General features: G+C 39.6%; 1 protein-coding gene across 2 annotated transcripts in view; it reads left to right on the top strand.

Moving 5' to 3' along the window:
• UNC79 (unc-79 homolog, NALCN channel complex subunit) overlaps positions 1-6,322 on the top strand; it is a 108,049-nt gene extending 101,727 nt beyond the window's left edge. The window contains exons 51-52 of one of the 2 annotated variants that reach the window (XM_027673866.1): positions 4,170-4,211; positions 4,890-6,322. In XM_027673866.1, coding sequence (XP_027529667.1) covers positions 4,170-4,211; positions 4,890-5,090 — 243 coding nt within the window. In that variant the 3' untranslated portion in view covers positions 5,091-6,322. The remainder of the gene's footprint in view (positions 1-4,169; positions 4,212-4,889) is intronic. The other variant, XM_027673861.1, reaches the window with a different exon arrangement.
• Positions 6,323-14,904: the final 8,582 nt, after the last annotated feature.

Raw genomic sequence — 14,904 nt, forward strand, 5'->3', positions numbered from 1 at the left:
TGTGTACTTGTTCTTTTTTTGGAAATCAGTAGTCAGTCTCCTATGGGTTACCACAGTGTTTGCAGAATAGATTCCCAAAGGAGTAGGGTAGTCTCACAAGCATAAATTGATTTTACTAGCCTTTTTTACATGTTTTCAGAATGCATTATTCTGAAGAGAGTTTTCACGTGAAATATAAGCAAATCAAGTAGTTAAGGTTAATATAGTTCTTCTATTGTCATAAAGGAAACTTCTGACTGTTGCTTTACTCCAGTCTTTTATGATCCACCAAGAATTGAAAATAAAGTAGCTAAAATGAAGGTATTTATGTCAACCGGCATAAAAGCATTCACATTCACTGTGAAAATACAGGTTTATAGTCAGTAATGGCTTGATTCACTACAGAAATTCTGTCACTAAGGGATGTTAAAGTGATTATGGCTGTCCCTGGAAGACATGTGGGCTTCTCTTTCAGCTGTCCAGGATGTTCAGAATTTGACAAGGATGAAGAATGGCTTTAAAGCTGTGAAAATAGAGGCCTTTAGGGCCAAAACCCTGTCACAATTCAAATGAATGCTTTCAAGGGGGTTATATTTGAGAGTATATATCAATACTGTGCTAAATCAGGTTAAAAGGACATAGTTGTTACTACAAAATCAAGCTCATAAAACTGTGAAAGTCAGAGTTAAGTTGCTAAGCTTTCATGTTTAGTGGATGGGAGATGGAAGAGAAGAATCTGGGTGACCAAATCCCCTTTATTCAGTCCTAAAGTGAAATCCTGAAGGAACAATATACATACATAATGGTACTATAGGATTTTTAGTTCCTGGTTACTATATTTTTTTAATAATTGACTAAGTGTAAAAGTACATACTGTAGATCTGAAAAGTAAGTGCCATAATTTAGGGAAAGACTTACTGTTTTGTTTAAGCCCTTCAGAGATTCAGCAGCACAAAGTTTACAGAGGAACCAGTGAATGGCTTCTCTATAATTTAAAAAAAATTAAATTTGATACGGTCTCTTCTTCAGTGGCTGTGAAGTGGATCTGAACTTTGTTACTCCTACTTCAGAAGTCTACAAGGATGACAATTCTTTGAAAACAGTTGACTGGACAGTCTCTTGGTAGCTTGTTTTACTCTAGACAATTTTATCTTGTGTTTTAAAGCTTTTTATTTCTTTTATTTTAGATTTAAGTCTTTCAAACAAGGTTTAGTTTTCACTGAAGGAAAGGACATAGTGTAGTGAGATATTTTTTTATACAGAACATTTTTAACACTTTCAGATATTCATTCAGCAAAATTAATAATTCCCAATTATTTTCTCTTGGAACAGAGCACATTAGCACTGATAAATGTTGACCATTTATCATTCATATAATGATGTTTACTGCAGTGTCTTTTATTCCATTTAAGGATTCAGGTGCTGCAAGAACTTACTTTGTTAATGAAGTCATGGCGTGACTCAACACACACATTTTTAATGCACCAAAATGAGAAGGTGGTGCATGTCACATGGTGCCAGGCAGTTTACAGGATAGCTATCCTACCTAGGTGGTCATTTTATGTATGACAAGTGAGGGGAAATTTGTCTTAAAACAAGTGAGAAAGAGATGACATAAACAATCTCCTTCACTGAAAGAAGAGCTTTCTTTACACCTGAGATAAGCACTCCTTCATCTCCTCCTTGTGTTGGTGCTGTGTGATTTCCTCCTCCTGGTACCATTGGCCTTTGCTATTAAATTAAAGTCACACTGATAGCATTGAGACAGGTCTTGATTACTTCCTATAATCTTTGAGCCATTCCATATATTCACAGAGGATATTTTTTGAATCTGATATTAGACTATCTTTACCAGTCTGCTGCAGAAAACGAAGTTGCTTTCCCGTGAAAACATTTCAACCATTATGCATTTAATTTTCTTGCTAAGTTGTAGTGAGAGATATATGCATACACACACACATTTACACAGATGCACATATACCTGCATATGTATTTAATTCATTATATATTCCTCTGAGGGGAAGCATTCTGCTTTAGGAGAGCTTAAATGGAAATGTTCAATTTTTCTCCTGTTTTTCTATGTCAAAGGAACTGGGAAACTGGCCATCCCAGTCATAGCCATTGATGATGGGGAACAGCTCCTTGCTGATCACATCTTTGTCTGACCATCAAATATACCTCTGAGGAGCTTGGGGGCTTACAGTAAAGACAGGAACAGCTCACCAATCACAAGGCCATTTTTGGAGATCCAGAGGTTCTAGGCAGCTCCAGCAGCTGCTGGCTAGCTTTCTAGAGAACTGGGCAGGCAGCAGAGTTGGGAAGCCAGAACAGCACAGTGACCAGTCTATTCTACAGCTTGGTTTCCATCAAAAGTTGCTTTGGAATCAGTATAAATATGTTGAAAATATAAACTCAAAAAATTTAACATTGTCTGACAGCACTCTGTTCTTCCAGCTTTTCTTTCTAACTAGCTTTATGTATTCTTACTTTGTGAAGGAAAGGTGAGCTAGGGATTAGTTAACAAAACTCAAATGCTTCAATAAAAATGTCTTCTTGTCTCGTTTATCTGTCTGGCAGCTGTGGCACTAGAGGATTTGCTTGCTTGTGCCTGCAGCAGAATGTTCTGTTTCCCTAAATGAGTCCAGACCCTGGAAGACAGAAGTGGTGCTGGAGGACAAAGATCTGTATCTAACCTTAGACCTCTCCATAAGAGACGTCGATATAAGCTGGTTTCCATAAATGCCCTTTATAGTCAGTGGAGATAAACAGTATTTTTGGACATGATTCATCTTGATCTATTTTAGATACTTGCTTTGGGACAAGATGAACTGGATGTGAAGTGCTTCATTCTCTCAGCTGACTGTAAAAGTTGTCCAGTGAATTGGTTCAGATGCAGTGGGGTATCCTAAGTTTTCTACCTAGCTTCCCTCCTTGCTTGATGTACTTCTGACACAGTCCTGTCACCACTGTTTGTCTGCATAGGAACTTCATTAATGCTGGATGAAATTTTCAATGACATTTTGTTGATGGCACTGGGGCACAGAGCATGGCTTCTCAGTATACTTACCTGTTTCCTCCTCACCAAAAAACACTCCAGCAGTCACTGGATTTTATTAAGCACTTCATTAGTGTGAGAGCCCACAGAAGGATGTACAGAGCTCACATCTGCTGCATCTGGCTGCATTCCAGCTGTTTTGGCATTCATCTGTCTGTAAATGCTGAGGTTTGACTATGGTTCCTCATGTGGTAGACTTAAGTAATGAGTCCTGACAGAGCTGCATATGATTCTCCAGCAAAACAGCACTGAAATTGAAACAATTAGCATTCCTTGCACAAGGGAAGCAGCACTTTATCTAATGTTGTCAATAGTGATTAGGTTTAACTTGCAGCTCCCGGAAGCGTAATTGGCAAATTGCAAATTTTAATGCCATTTGGAGGAACATTTTAGAACAGTAACCTCAGTGGTTAAATTAATATTGGAAACATGAATACTTTTGCTAGAAATGCCTCTCTGTCTTCCATAAGCTTGTCACATTACACTTACTCAGAAGTAGAACTTCCCTAAAGAGCAGGAGTCTGAAATGCATACCAATCCAGTTCAATAGCAAGTGACAGATTTGTGTACCTCCTCACTTTGTAATTCTGGATAGTTTTTACCTGTTCTCCAGGCCTAGAGAATGTCTTACATCCTGCAGTGAAGCACTGATGTGACTAGTGCTTATAAAATGCTGGTTACCATTTAAATATATGGCCTTTTATTAGGAACTTCTGCTGCATGTTTTTTTCAGTTCCCGATGAATGCCTCACGTTGCAGAATGTTTACTGTATTCACTCCAGTACCGCTCACCTGCACATACAGAAACACCCTCACAAGGAAAATAAGAAGTGATTTCCTTTAACAAGTTTTTGTTCTGTACTCTCATCATTGCCTTAAACAGGATATTAATAATTGTTACCGCTGATTCATCAAGCTACAAACAAGGGGAGCAGGCTTCTTTACCTCTGAGAGTTACCTTCCCCAAAACATATGCATCATTTAAAAATTAACCACATTCTCAGATTTGTGGTTCAAACTATGTCAATTCAAATGGCTAAATGCATTAGATATATCCTTCTCTGTCTCACAGTAACATGTGACTGCATGTTTACAGTCACTTGTGTAATAACAAAATACACCTCTCTTCTTACAGCTCATACCAATGTGGTTGCCAATGATACAGTCAAACCTAAAGGTGAGTATTTTCTAGTACCTTATGCTTTTATTCTTAGTATTATACATTCCTGTAAATTCTGGAAGTAAGATCGCTAGATGTGGTTTCCATACTCTCTCAAAATAGATCCTTTTAGTGTGTCCAGATGAAGATCTCAAGTGTGAGCATACAGAGCATCACTGGCTGAGATACTTGCCCTGTAATCAGTACTGCTCTCCTTTTCCCTTCTGCAACACTTTCCTGTAACCTGGTTCTGCATCGAGGCCTTTCCTCAATATTTACTGAGATTGGTTGTTCCCTGATCTGTGGTTTTCTTGATGTCTTAGGCTTGAGAGTCCCCTGACAAATCAGGATTGTGACTGTTGACTCAGGACATAGATTTGGGTTCTAAAGCAGATATTATGGGCTTGGGTAAAACTGTGCCAGCTGGCCTTCCTTGTAAGAGAGAGCAAGGTGGATCGAAGTGGTTTGTGAGTCAAGAAAATTTTGGCAAAGAGAATAAAAGTCGTGGATTGGGTGTCAATATGCAGTTGTTTCTGTAAGCACATTTGCCCTCTGTGGCAACACTACAGTGCAGGATGTGGAAGAAAGAAATTCGACACTCGGGCAAGTGTAAGAACTTTCCCTGGCCAACAACCTGTACCTGTCACAGTGCTGTATTAAAGGAAAGAAACTGAATGGTTTGCGTTATTTCAACAGCATTTATCTGCTGGACTTCAGCTACGCCTCCAAGCCATCCAGAGCAATGTCAACCATCACAGCCTAAGGATGTTACAGGGGTCAGGACAAATGAACAATAGCTCATCTGTGCTCCGCAAATGGCTCCAGTGTACCCAGTTCAAAATGGCTCAAGTAGAAATTCAGTCATCAGAAGCCGCGTCTCAATTTTATCCTTTATGATTCATGTAATTTGTTCCAAAATATTAATTTTTTAGCCTAGCAATAAAAGAGTTAGAGCTGTAAAAGACCTTTTGTATAAGTCAGTATACAGAGTATAAACTGTATCTATACTTTTTAGCCTAGGACCGATTGTGAAAAAGCTTATAATGGGTGAAGCTAAGAGCCTGATCCTGCCAGTTTATAATTACAATTACTCAGGATCAACAGGTTCTATGTCTGCATTCATAAGCATATATTTGGAGGATTGGACTCAAATCTATCACATTGTACATATCTCTCTGATCATTGAAATATCTTGTTCTTAAATGTTTCTTTACATTATTTTTGAAGCTAAGACAAAAATCACTTTTCTTTAACTTCTATTTTTTTTAAAAATAGAATTGTGGGTATTCACAAACATGGAAGTGCTATGTTGCTATTTTTTTGACAATAACAAAAGAAAACTGGGTTTTTAGGAACCTTTATAGGAGTTTTTAGGGGGGATGTCTTTTTTTTTTTTAGATTCACAGCTGGCAATGCAATAAAATCTGTCACTATAAAACAGTGATGTTCTAATGAGGCTTTTTGTCATCATCTTCTGGGAAAACAGCAGCTTGTAAGGAGAGTTGTTATGAAGTGCACTTAGAAATTAGGTTGTTAAACTGTGCCAATTCATTTGTCTTTTTTTCAGTATGTTTTCCAAAACTGCCAAGTCTGATTTATAATTCTTTGAAATACTGCTTTTACTTCATTGATTCTCTACTGCTCTTCTTTGTAGGTTTCATAGAAGCCTTTTTAATTTTGTGATTACTGTATTGTATTCTTCTGTCGATACTTGTATACAGTGCAATTAAAAATGGATATCCCAGATCTATTCTTATTGATGTCTACAGAATTTGTGTTGCAGACTTCAAGAGGAGCATGATTGGACCTGAAGTTTTGCATAATGATATTTACAAATCCCAGCATTTGCATACTGCTGTATTAAACATGATGTTTAATAACAGATGGATTTTAATATCATTAAGGGACTCAGCCAAAGCCCATTGGAATCTAAGGAGAATCAATTAACTCAGTGGATTTTACGTAAAATCTTGAAAGCATCATGGTTTTACCACCTCTTGTAATAAATACTTAAATCTGTGCAATCCCAATTGTATTTTCTGTATTTATTCTGTAATGCACTGATTAGAAGAATAACAAACATTAAGTTGTATATTAGAATGCTAGTAAATCCCTAGTCCTTATTACCACTCTTGGAATCTGCCTAGGTACATAGCTTTTGTGAAGGGTCAATCTTTCCTCACTGCATTTACTAAAATAAGAAAGGAAATGTTTGCATATATGCCATTATAATACCATTATAGTTTAAAAAAACAACAACCAAAAATAAAACTAACCTATGAAACAAAGAAAAGACAGTAAGGCATGTGCTAGCTTGCTTAGAATAGCCCCCTATCTGTTTTTTCAATGGGGAGAAATTGATTTGGCTTTCCTTCCTTCTTAGATTCACACATTATAGAGTCTAAGCTTAAATGGCAAAGGGGGCATTCAGCACTTCAACCTTTTCCATGTCATGTATAACCAGGTACCCTGTCTTATTCAGCAGCAGGCCCACATTTTCCCCAGTCTTTCTTTTGTCCCCTATGTATTTATAGAAGCCCTTCATTTTGATATCCCTTGCCAGCTTCGAATACTGCTGGGCTTTAGCTTTCCTAACTTCATCCCTGGATGATTGGCCAATGTCTCTGCGTTTCTTCCAGAATACCCATCCTTGCTTCTGCCGTCTGTATGCCTCCTTTTTGTGTTTGAGTTTGGCCAGGACTTTTTTGTTTGTCCACACAGGTGTCCTGGTGTTTTTGTCTGACTTTCAAGTCATTGGCATTGTCATGAATGAGTGTTTTAGGTCACTCAAAAAATCCCTGGCAAAGGTATCGGCAAAAACAGGTTTAATATAAAAGTGAAAGTTGGCAAGGTCCACTCTCCTATTTTAGTCGGTGGCTACAGCACACAGAGAAAAATCAGACTAAAATCAATAAATCATTCTAAAACTAAAATCAACCTAAAATGATCTACATGGAGGCTGGGGATGAAAAAGAGATAAGGATAAAAAGGAATGAGAGACATCCTCCTATTGAGTCACAAGAGTGGACCTTCTTGCCAAACTAAACAACAGTGTTTAGGCCTAAAGGTTTTAACAGCACTTAATTGATAGCCTCATTTAAACAATTTAACAAAAGATACTATAGAATTTACTATAAACAGTAACTCACTTATAGACCTATCTTACTTACGCACCTAACACACTTAAGAGTCTAAGAGAGGAACATTCATAGTACATTTGCTAGAGCACATTTGCATTCACTGTGTCTTCTTCATGGTTGTGTTTGCAACACAGGTGATAACTTTGCTGGGTAACCACATAAATAGGGCCCAGGTTCACTATTGTGGGGACTGGGCTCACCCTAGTGAAACAGGAGTGCTATTGGGCCCCTGAAAGTGGGACATGTAGGAGAGAGATATTTTTGTGTTTTGAGGTGCTGTGACCCAGTGAATCTGAAAGACAACTGAAAGGCAAGGAGAGGGAGGGAATATGAGGCCCTCGAGTGTCAGGTGGATGAGCTCAGGTGGGTACAACGGGAACTGTGGAAACTTGAAAGATGAAGACATGATTTGCAGGGAAGAGCAGAGCCCGAGAAAATTTGTCTTTAAAACTAACTTCTGGAAAGGATGATTAGGCATCTCACTTGGTAGATAATGCATGTAGACAACATGGCATAAGCGCTTTCCCTGCCTAGCAAAATCTCTGCTTCAAAGCATCTAGTGTTCAGACTGGCAAAACACAAAATGCATGCAAATGTAGTGGTGGGTAGTTATTAAAATTAAACACAAGCCAAAACCAGACCTGCTGAATCCAGGTCTGTAACTAAACGCTTTAAGACTTTGTGGGAATTGAGATCTGGTTTCAGCTCTGGGTTTAGAGATAAGAGCTGGTAACAGAATCTACTTCCATATTTGAGCGTAGGGTTTAGTGTGTATCTGTCACTGATTATAATTAATATGGTTCCTATGGAGCTGTCATGCGGAGGCAAATTAAGACTACGTATAAACTGAGAAGCTGCTTTAGCATAGAGAATACAGCCTGGAAGATGGTATGACCAATGATTAGGGGTATGTTGACTAATAAAAACAAATAGCATGGGGCTTGGCCAGGTATGTGCTTTAACACTTCATGAAAATCTCTTTAAGTGCACTCTAGGGATCTTCAGAAGTACAGAAATCTGCATTAGTAGTTTTTTAAAGCGCTGTAAAATATATCTTTACTGTGCCTGAGGTCAATATACAACTCAAGTGAGTCACTCACATTAAGTCTCTGAAATAGCCTAGAGCAGCAATTCTTTATATTCTGTAGGAAGATTAGGAAGTAAATAACATTTGGTGTTCCCTGAAAATGCTACCAAGTAGCAAAGGCCAATCTTTCTGCTCTGTCACGCTCCCAGCGTGGCTGTGTCTCTGTGCATGTGTCACTAGGAGCAGAATCCATCCTCTGTCTGATCGTAGAGACCTGCCATTTAGGAAGAGCATTTAGTCTTCTGTTGAAATAAGCTGCTTAAATCAACGCCTGTTACCAGGCCTGACCTAGTAAAAGAATCAATTTACTGTGTGCTGAACTGTGAAATTTCCAACAACAAGGGGCACTTTGGATGAAGCGATGGTTAAAACCTCACACCGGCTGCAGTGCGTCCTACCGCTGGGTTACGTAACCCGTGTCCTGAGTGCGGGGTTAATGTCTACGTGGGCATCTCAGGGTGCTTTCCTCTGCCTGTCAAGAAAGCCATGGCCTGAGCTACACACAGGGTCACACAAACAAAGGCTTTTGCAGCACATCAGTTACTATCTACATACATGCCTTATCTTGTACGTAACGTTTCTGCAACGTGTCATTAGAGCCATGGCAGTTCAAAGGCCCAAAAAACACAGTTGGTTTTCTGGCTCTCTTTTCCATGCTATGACAGCAGTTGATGTGCTCTAGGACTGACGAACATTCTGAGATGGAAGATCTTTCTGAACTCTGGCCTGCACAGCCTCCTTTCAAGCTGGATGAAGAATACCAGAGCCCAGGGCTGTTTGTCTTTGCTAGCGTGTCCTGGAAAAGAGCTCTGCAGCCAAGAATCCTGTGCTGTTCCCCCAGCTGCACGCAGCTCTGGGAGAGTTCTCTCCACGGTTTTTCTTGTTGACTTTTACAGCAAGGCTGAAGTCTGTTTTTTTCAACAGGATCTGAATCTTGATTGCACAACAGCCATTTAGTCAACAATGTGGGTCTTCATCTTAGCAGTCTGCCTGAAGTCAGGAAGAGGCATCAGCATTACAGTTTGTGGGACTTGATGCAAATTTGGAAGGAAGGGCTCCGCATTTGTCATTTGATTTATAACTCTGAATTACTCTATGCCCTTCAGCCTCTCCCTGCTGAGAACAATTTCAGCTGGAGGCTGAGCATCAAGGGACAGCAGTGAGAATTGTAACTGGAGGGGAAGGTATCCTGGTGGTCTCCAACTGCAAAGGGCTCAGGAAGAGAACTTGAATCCACCCTTGGCATTGCCCTCCCTGGGACTTGCTGATGGGGAGTCAGGGGCTATCACTGGAAATGCCTCCAGTCAGATAACAGGAGGCCACATGACAATGAGGCCTGACCTGCCTGGTGAGCCGCTATGGTGCCTAAATCCTGCAACTGGGAACTGGGGGGCTTTCAGCTATCACTGTGTATGGTTTGTGTAGGATAATATGTGCAAGGGGCAGGAGGGAGTGAAGAGCTGGCAGGGCTTGGGAAGGGTGGCTGGTTTCTTCATTCATCATTACGAAGCATTAACATGGAAAAGCAGAACCCATGACTCAGTCATTGGAAGTCTACATCATGAATTATTTTCCAGTATTTTGCTGGATTTGATAGATACCACAGGGCTTTCAGCCAACTGGCGAGCAGCCTTCTGTGCATTGCCCCAGGTAACCTACTCTGACACTGCATTTAAACAGCTCCTCATCAAACCTGACAAGCCATGACTGTGAGCTGGGAGGCTCTGAGTTTGATAGACACGATGTAATGCTTGGTTCAGTTTTCTCAATGTATAATTCAGCAGCTGGGCAACATGACTGTTACAGCTGTTCTACTACTTTAAATCCTTTCAGAAAGGTACAATAGCACACCTGTGAAGTTTTACACACAGAATAAAAATTTTATAGGTAATAGATTTTTTAGACAGGTTAGCTTTTCTGGCAGCTCCACTACTTTCATGTCAAATTGATTGCAGTAACGTTCTTTACAAAAGCTTTGCTACACCTAAGAATCCTTGTCATGCAGGAAAAGTGTCAGTAAAACAGAATATAAAGGACTATCACTAAAAGAAATAAATTATTTATTAAAACTGGTACCTATTTTGCACTTGTGAGGAAATCCTATGTACATGGTGTTCGTTAGTGATATCCAAAGAAAGTACAAACTGCCAGACATAGCAAAGTCTACAGAGAGGTACAATTTACACCTGTTACGGATCACACCCCATATTTATAGCTCAGAAGGAGCAAGGACTGATATGGTGAAGCAACTGAGCACCACAGCAATATGTGTTTCAGGTGCTAGTTGATTCCAGGGAGGTGTCAGATTAAACTGCTACACTGATGCAGCCATGATCTGATCTTCCTCCAGATACGTTTATTCAACACCAGGTTTTGCCATCATTTTAGAATCAAGTCAACCATGGAGGTTTTCTTCTTTGTCACGTGTGTGTGTGGCACATCTCCTGTTTGCTCTGATCACACACAGAGTCCAGCATCTTCCTGAATCATGCTCCAGAAGCTGCAGCTCGACTATTGCTCAGGAGATCCTGTTAACTGTACCTGATCAAAGCATTTTTCACATCTTGCAATAGCATATAAAATCATAGTATTGGCATTTTCCTCCCTGTGCTCACCACCCTTAAGACACCGATCTGGCTCATGTCAGATGTTCATCTGCTGTAAGTGTGTGTCACTGAGTAACAATAGCCCAGACATGTTTTCAGGCTTTCCCAGGAAAAGTGTTAGAGGACCATATTATTTTACCAACTGATTTTGTTAGGCCAACTTTCAAATATAAAGTAGTTTATTTCTTTTTCCTTGCACCAGACCCTATATCGGTCTCAACAACATTTATGCTTGGATCCCAGTCAGAACTTTCTCAGCCCGTCTCTAATGATTATTTCAGATCCATTAGGAGTTGTCAGGGTGAGAAAAGCTGTCCAAGTCAGGACAAAAATATGCTTCCTACTGATTTTATGAAATTTAAACTTATCTATCCCCAGCATTTAGAGTTAAAGACTTCCATGTGGAGATAGCCTTCTTCAGAACCTTTTCAATAGCAATATTTATCTATGTTTCATTGTAGCTACTTTAATATTTTCTAACATTTCTGTCAAAATGAATTGCAACTGACTCACCTAATGTGTACTAATTTGCAAATTAATTCTATTAACTGAATTAGGCTTAACTGATCTGCATTGTCCAATTATTCATCTGACTCACCCATCCACAGACAGGAGGAGTAGCCTCAATAGGCTATTGTTCTGTTTCTTTTGAATTACAAAACAGCTGCTAGTTTTCCCCAGCTGTGAGACTGGGATGAAACATTAGGGCTGCTGAAGATGCTTCACTTCAAATGAGAGTATTAGATATAGGGAATTTAATGTTGCCTCAAGTGCCACAAAACGGTGCAGAATGGCTCAGAATCCACAGCAGCATTTTAAGGCTCTACTTGGTCCCACCTGAGGGTGTTTTCCCATGTACTGTGACATCTCTCCTGGAATTCATAGTGAGTGTTACTATTCTACTTAGGATGTGTGAAGTAGAGCAGGGCAAATAACCGGTCTCCCTTATGGCTTCCATTGGTGGACCAGCCCTAACTGTGACATAATGCTATTCCCTCACCATTCAAGAAGGGTTTAGGTGAGTCTTTATCTCCCTTATCTCTTCATGAATGCACAGAGCATAGCCTGTAGAGACCTGAAGAACCAAGGAAGTGCTGTTCCTGCCCTGTTCCAGGTGTGAGTAGGAAAGTCACACTAAGATGCTTTGGGATGAGCATGTAGGCCTGTGCCAGTGTGAGGCATTTAAAATGCAACTCACTTTCCTAATAAAGGATAGTTCCAGAGGTCAGGAAATGAACGTCAGATGTTGGGACATTTACATCCCTTGCAGCTAATTTTACTGTTTGACATGGGACAGCTATTTTGGCTGGTACCTAGAGCAGAGGGAAACATAGAAGGCACTTCAAATACATCTGGTTTGGGTTGAGCTTAGAGCTAAAGCTAAGAGGGGCCTTTGTCATAATTTCAGTGCAAAAGGAACAGCTGATCTTATAATCACAGACAACATGAAGGATCCTGGCATCATCAAATAAAAAACCTAGATGTGATTTAGCTTATTATCTCTAAGCCAACAGCATCTTGCCTGAGCTGTCACATGATTCTGAAGTGGACCCAAATCTTACATGCCCTCCTTAGTCCACTCATTTTAAGTTCAGTAAAATATTAATTCTCAGTGCTGCTTCCATATGAAAAGCTGAAAGTACCAGTGAAGTATATTGATTTTTAAAAGTGAAAATTGAGTCTCAAGGGAGTCTGGCTAGCTCAGAGGATTGTGTAATACACTGGCAAATCTGACATCCATTGCTATCTCCAGAAGAGAATGGTAGCTTATGGTTGTGGAGTGATGCTCACTTTTAGCCCACTCAGGGAGTAAAAGCCTTGACTCCTTGAGATTGCTGGGCATTCACCTCAAAGGGAGCAGGCACATTGCAGTTCTGATCTAAACACCTTCAGTTATTTCTTGTTGCTTAGGTTTTGTTTTTAGAGGGTGTTCTGTTGCTGAAAATCTCCCTTTAAGAGCCTTAATAGAGACAGATAGCAATTTAAGAACTACATAAAGGAAAAAACTTTTTCATTATTGAGAGGACTGCTTTATAATTTTCAAGATAAAAAGGGTATTTCTAATTCAGTGACTGCTCTGCCTTACTATGCTCTAAGCAACATGAATATAGCTCAGAAAAACTGCAAGAGTGATCCCCAAAGTGTCTCTGTAAATACTATACTTTTTGTGCCCTGAATACTGCAGAAGGAGTTAAGCTTCTCAGAACAACTTTTTAATTAAAGCAACAAAATGTGCCACTCACCACAGAACTGAAGTGGCCTCCTCTTTGCCTTCTAAATAGTAATTATGATTTCAACTCCTTTATCGCCACTTCTACTAAGCAAGAATCAAAAAGCAATCAAGTCTGAAGGACTGTAGGAATCTCAGATTAATACAATCAGCCCAACAGTAGGGAGACTTCTTTTTCTGGTGTAAAAATAGCAAATAGCAATGCCAAGTAGGTCCTTTTTTTTTTTTTATTGCCACTTGTTTCACACCATTAAATGCTTTGAAAGAAAGGTACAGTAACTGCAGCTATGATAGTTAAACTTTAGATAAATGTACCTGTCAGAATATAAATGAAATCCTATATCACTTTGCTCATTTTGTTTTGTTTTCCCCATCCTAAATAAAATTACAGAGAATTAAATTTTTGAAGCATGACCATTGCACAGAGAATCATTCAGCTAGGAGCTGGCCACCTGCAAGAGGTTCTCTCCTCCCTCCTCTTAAGCTTGTTATTTATTGTCTCTGTTACTAATTAGGTTTGCTGACTGAAACTTAGTTTGCAGATGATGGATTTTAAAGAATATTGTAAAGGACAGGACATCAAGGTCAATATTTAAAATTTGCAGAGTAGTTACCTTCAGAGGGCTCGTGCTCTGTAATAGCCCAGGAAGGGAGAGGCTGTCAGCTGAGCTGACACTCTTGTTAGTGTTTTTTGTTGTTGTGGGTTTTTTCTCACCCTTAAACCACAGCATGCAGCAAATAGGACTGCTGATAGTGACACCATAGTTATGAAAGTTAAAAACCTTACTCATTAAAAGTAGCACCTGGTATGTGTGAAGGGCTTCCCTAGGCATCTGGAAAATGCTTCCAGGGTGGAAAAACAATATATTTTCTTGCAATCTGAGGACAAACTGACAAGGAGTAAAAGGGAGAGGGAAGCACTATAAGCATTTTGGATAAACATTGACTGCTTTATTGCTTACTGCAAATTCAGACAGGAGCTTTTCGGGGCTGAAGGGAGAAGAGTCATAATTGGATCCATGGCTAATTCTGCAGCAGTGAGGTGCAGTTGCCATCTAATCTTTCATATGTATAAAACGGAAAATTCCACTTCAGTTCAGTTCTGGTGCTAGATCTACTTTAAATCTTTCTTTTCTCCTCCATTAGGCCTAATGACTTCATTAGAGTCTCTTGTGATATAAGGCACTGCTTGGAGCAAATAGGGTAATTGGAGTATGGTCCTCCACTGTTTTCATGGTTCAGGGAGCCCTCTCAGTAGCAGAGTTTCACCTTTTGGTCTATGGGGGGTAGGGACCATAAGAAGAATATTCTCTGAGAATAAGCCCAGAGTGAAAAAACAAGAACAATTTTAGACTAAATGTACTTTGGTGGAGTCTCATCTCTCTGAGAGATCTGAGTTGTTTGTTCAGACAGACTGGAATTTCCTTCTCTGACTGATGTGGTGGTGTCGGAATTCTTCTGAAGTCCATTCAATCTTCCTTGACTTCTACATTACTTTTCCTTTAGCCATGGCATACCTAGGCTTTAACTTGTGATCAGCCAGGAAGTGGTCAGGCAGTTGGACTAGATGATCATTGTAGGCCCCTTCCAAGAGATATGTTCTATTCTATTCTATTCTATTCTATTCTATATCTAGGGTGTCATGTCC

The sequence above is a fragment of the Neopelma chrysocephalum genome, unplaced genomic scaffold (genome assembly GCF_003984885.1).
Source record: "Neopelma chrysocephalum unplaced genomic scaffold, ASM398488v2 Primary Assembly neopelma1_24, whole genome shotgun sequence".
NCBI lineage: Eukaryota > Metazoa > Chordata > Aves > Passeriformes > Pipridae > Neopelma > Neopelma chrysocephalum.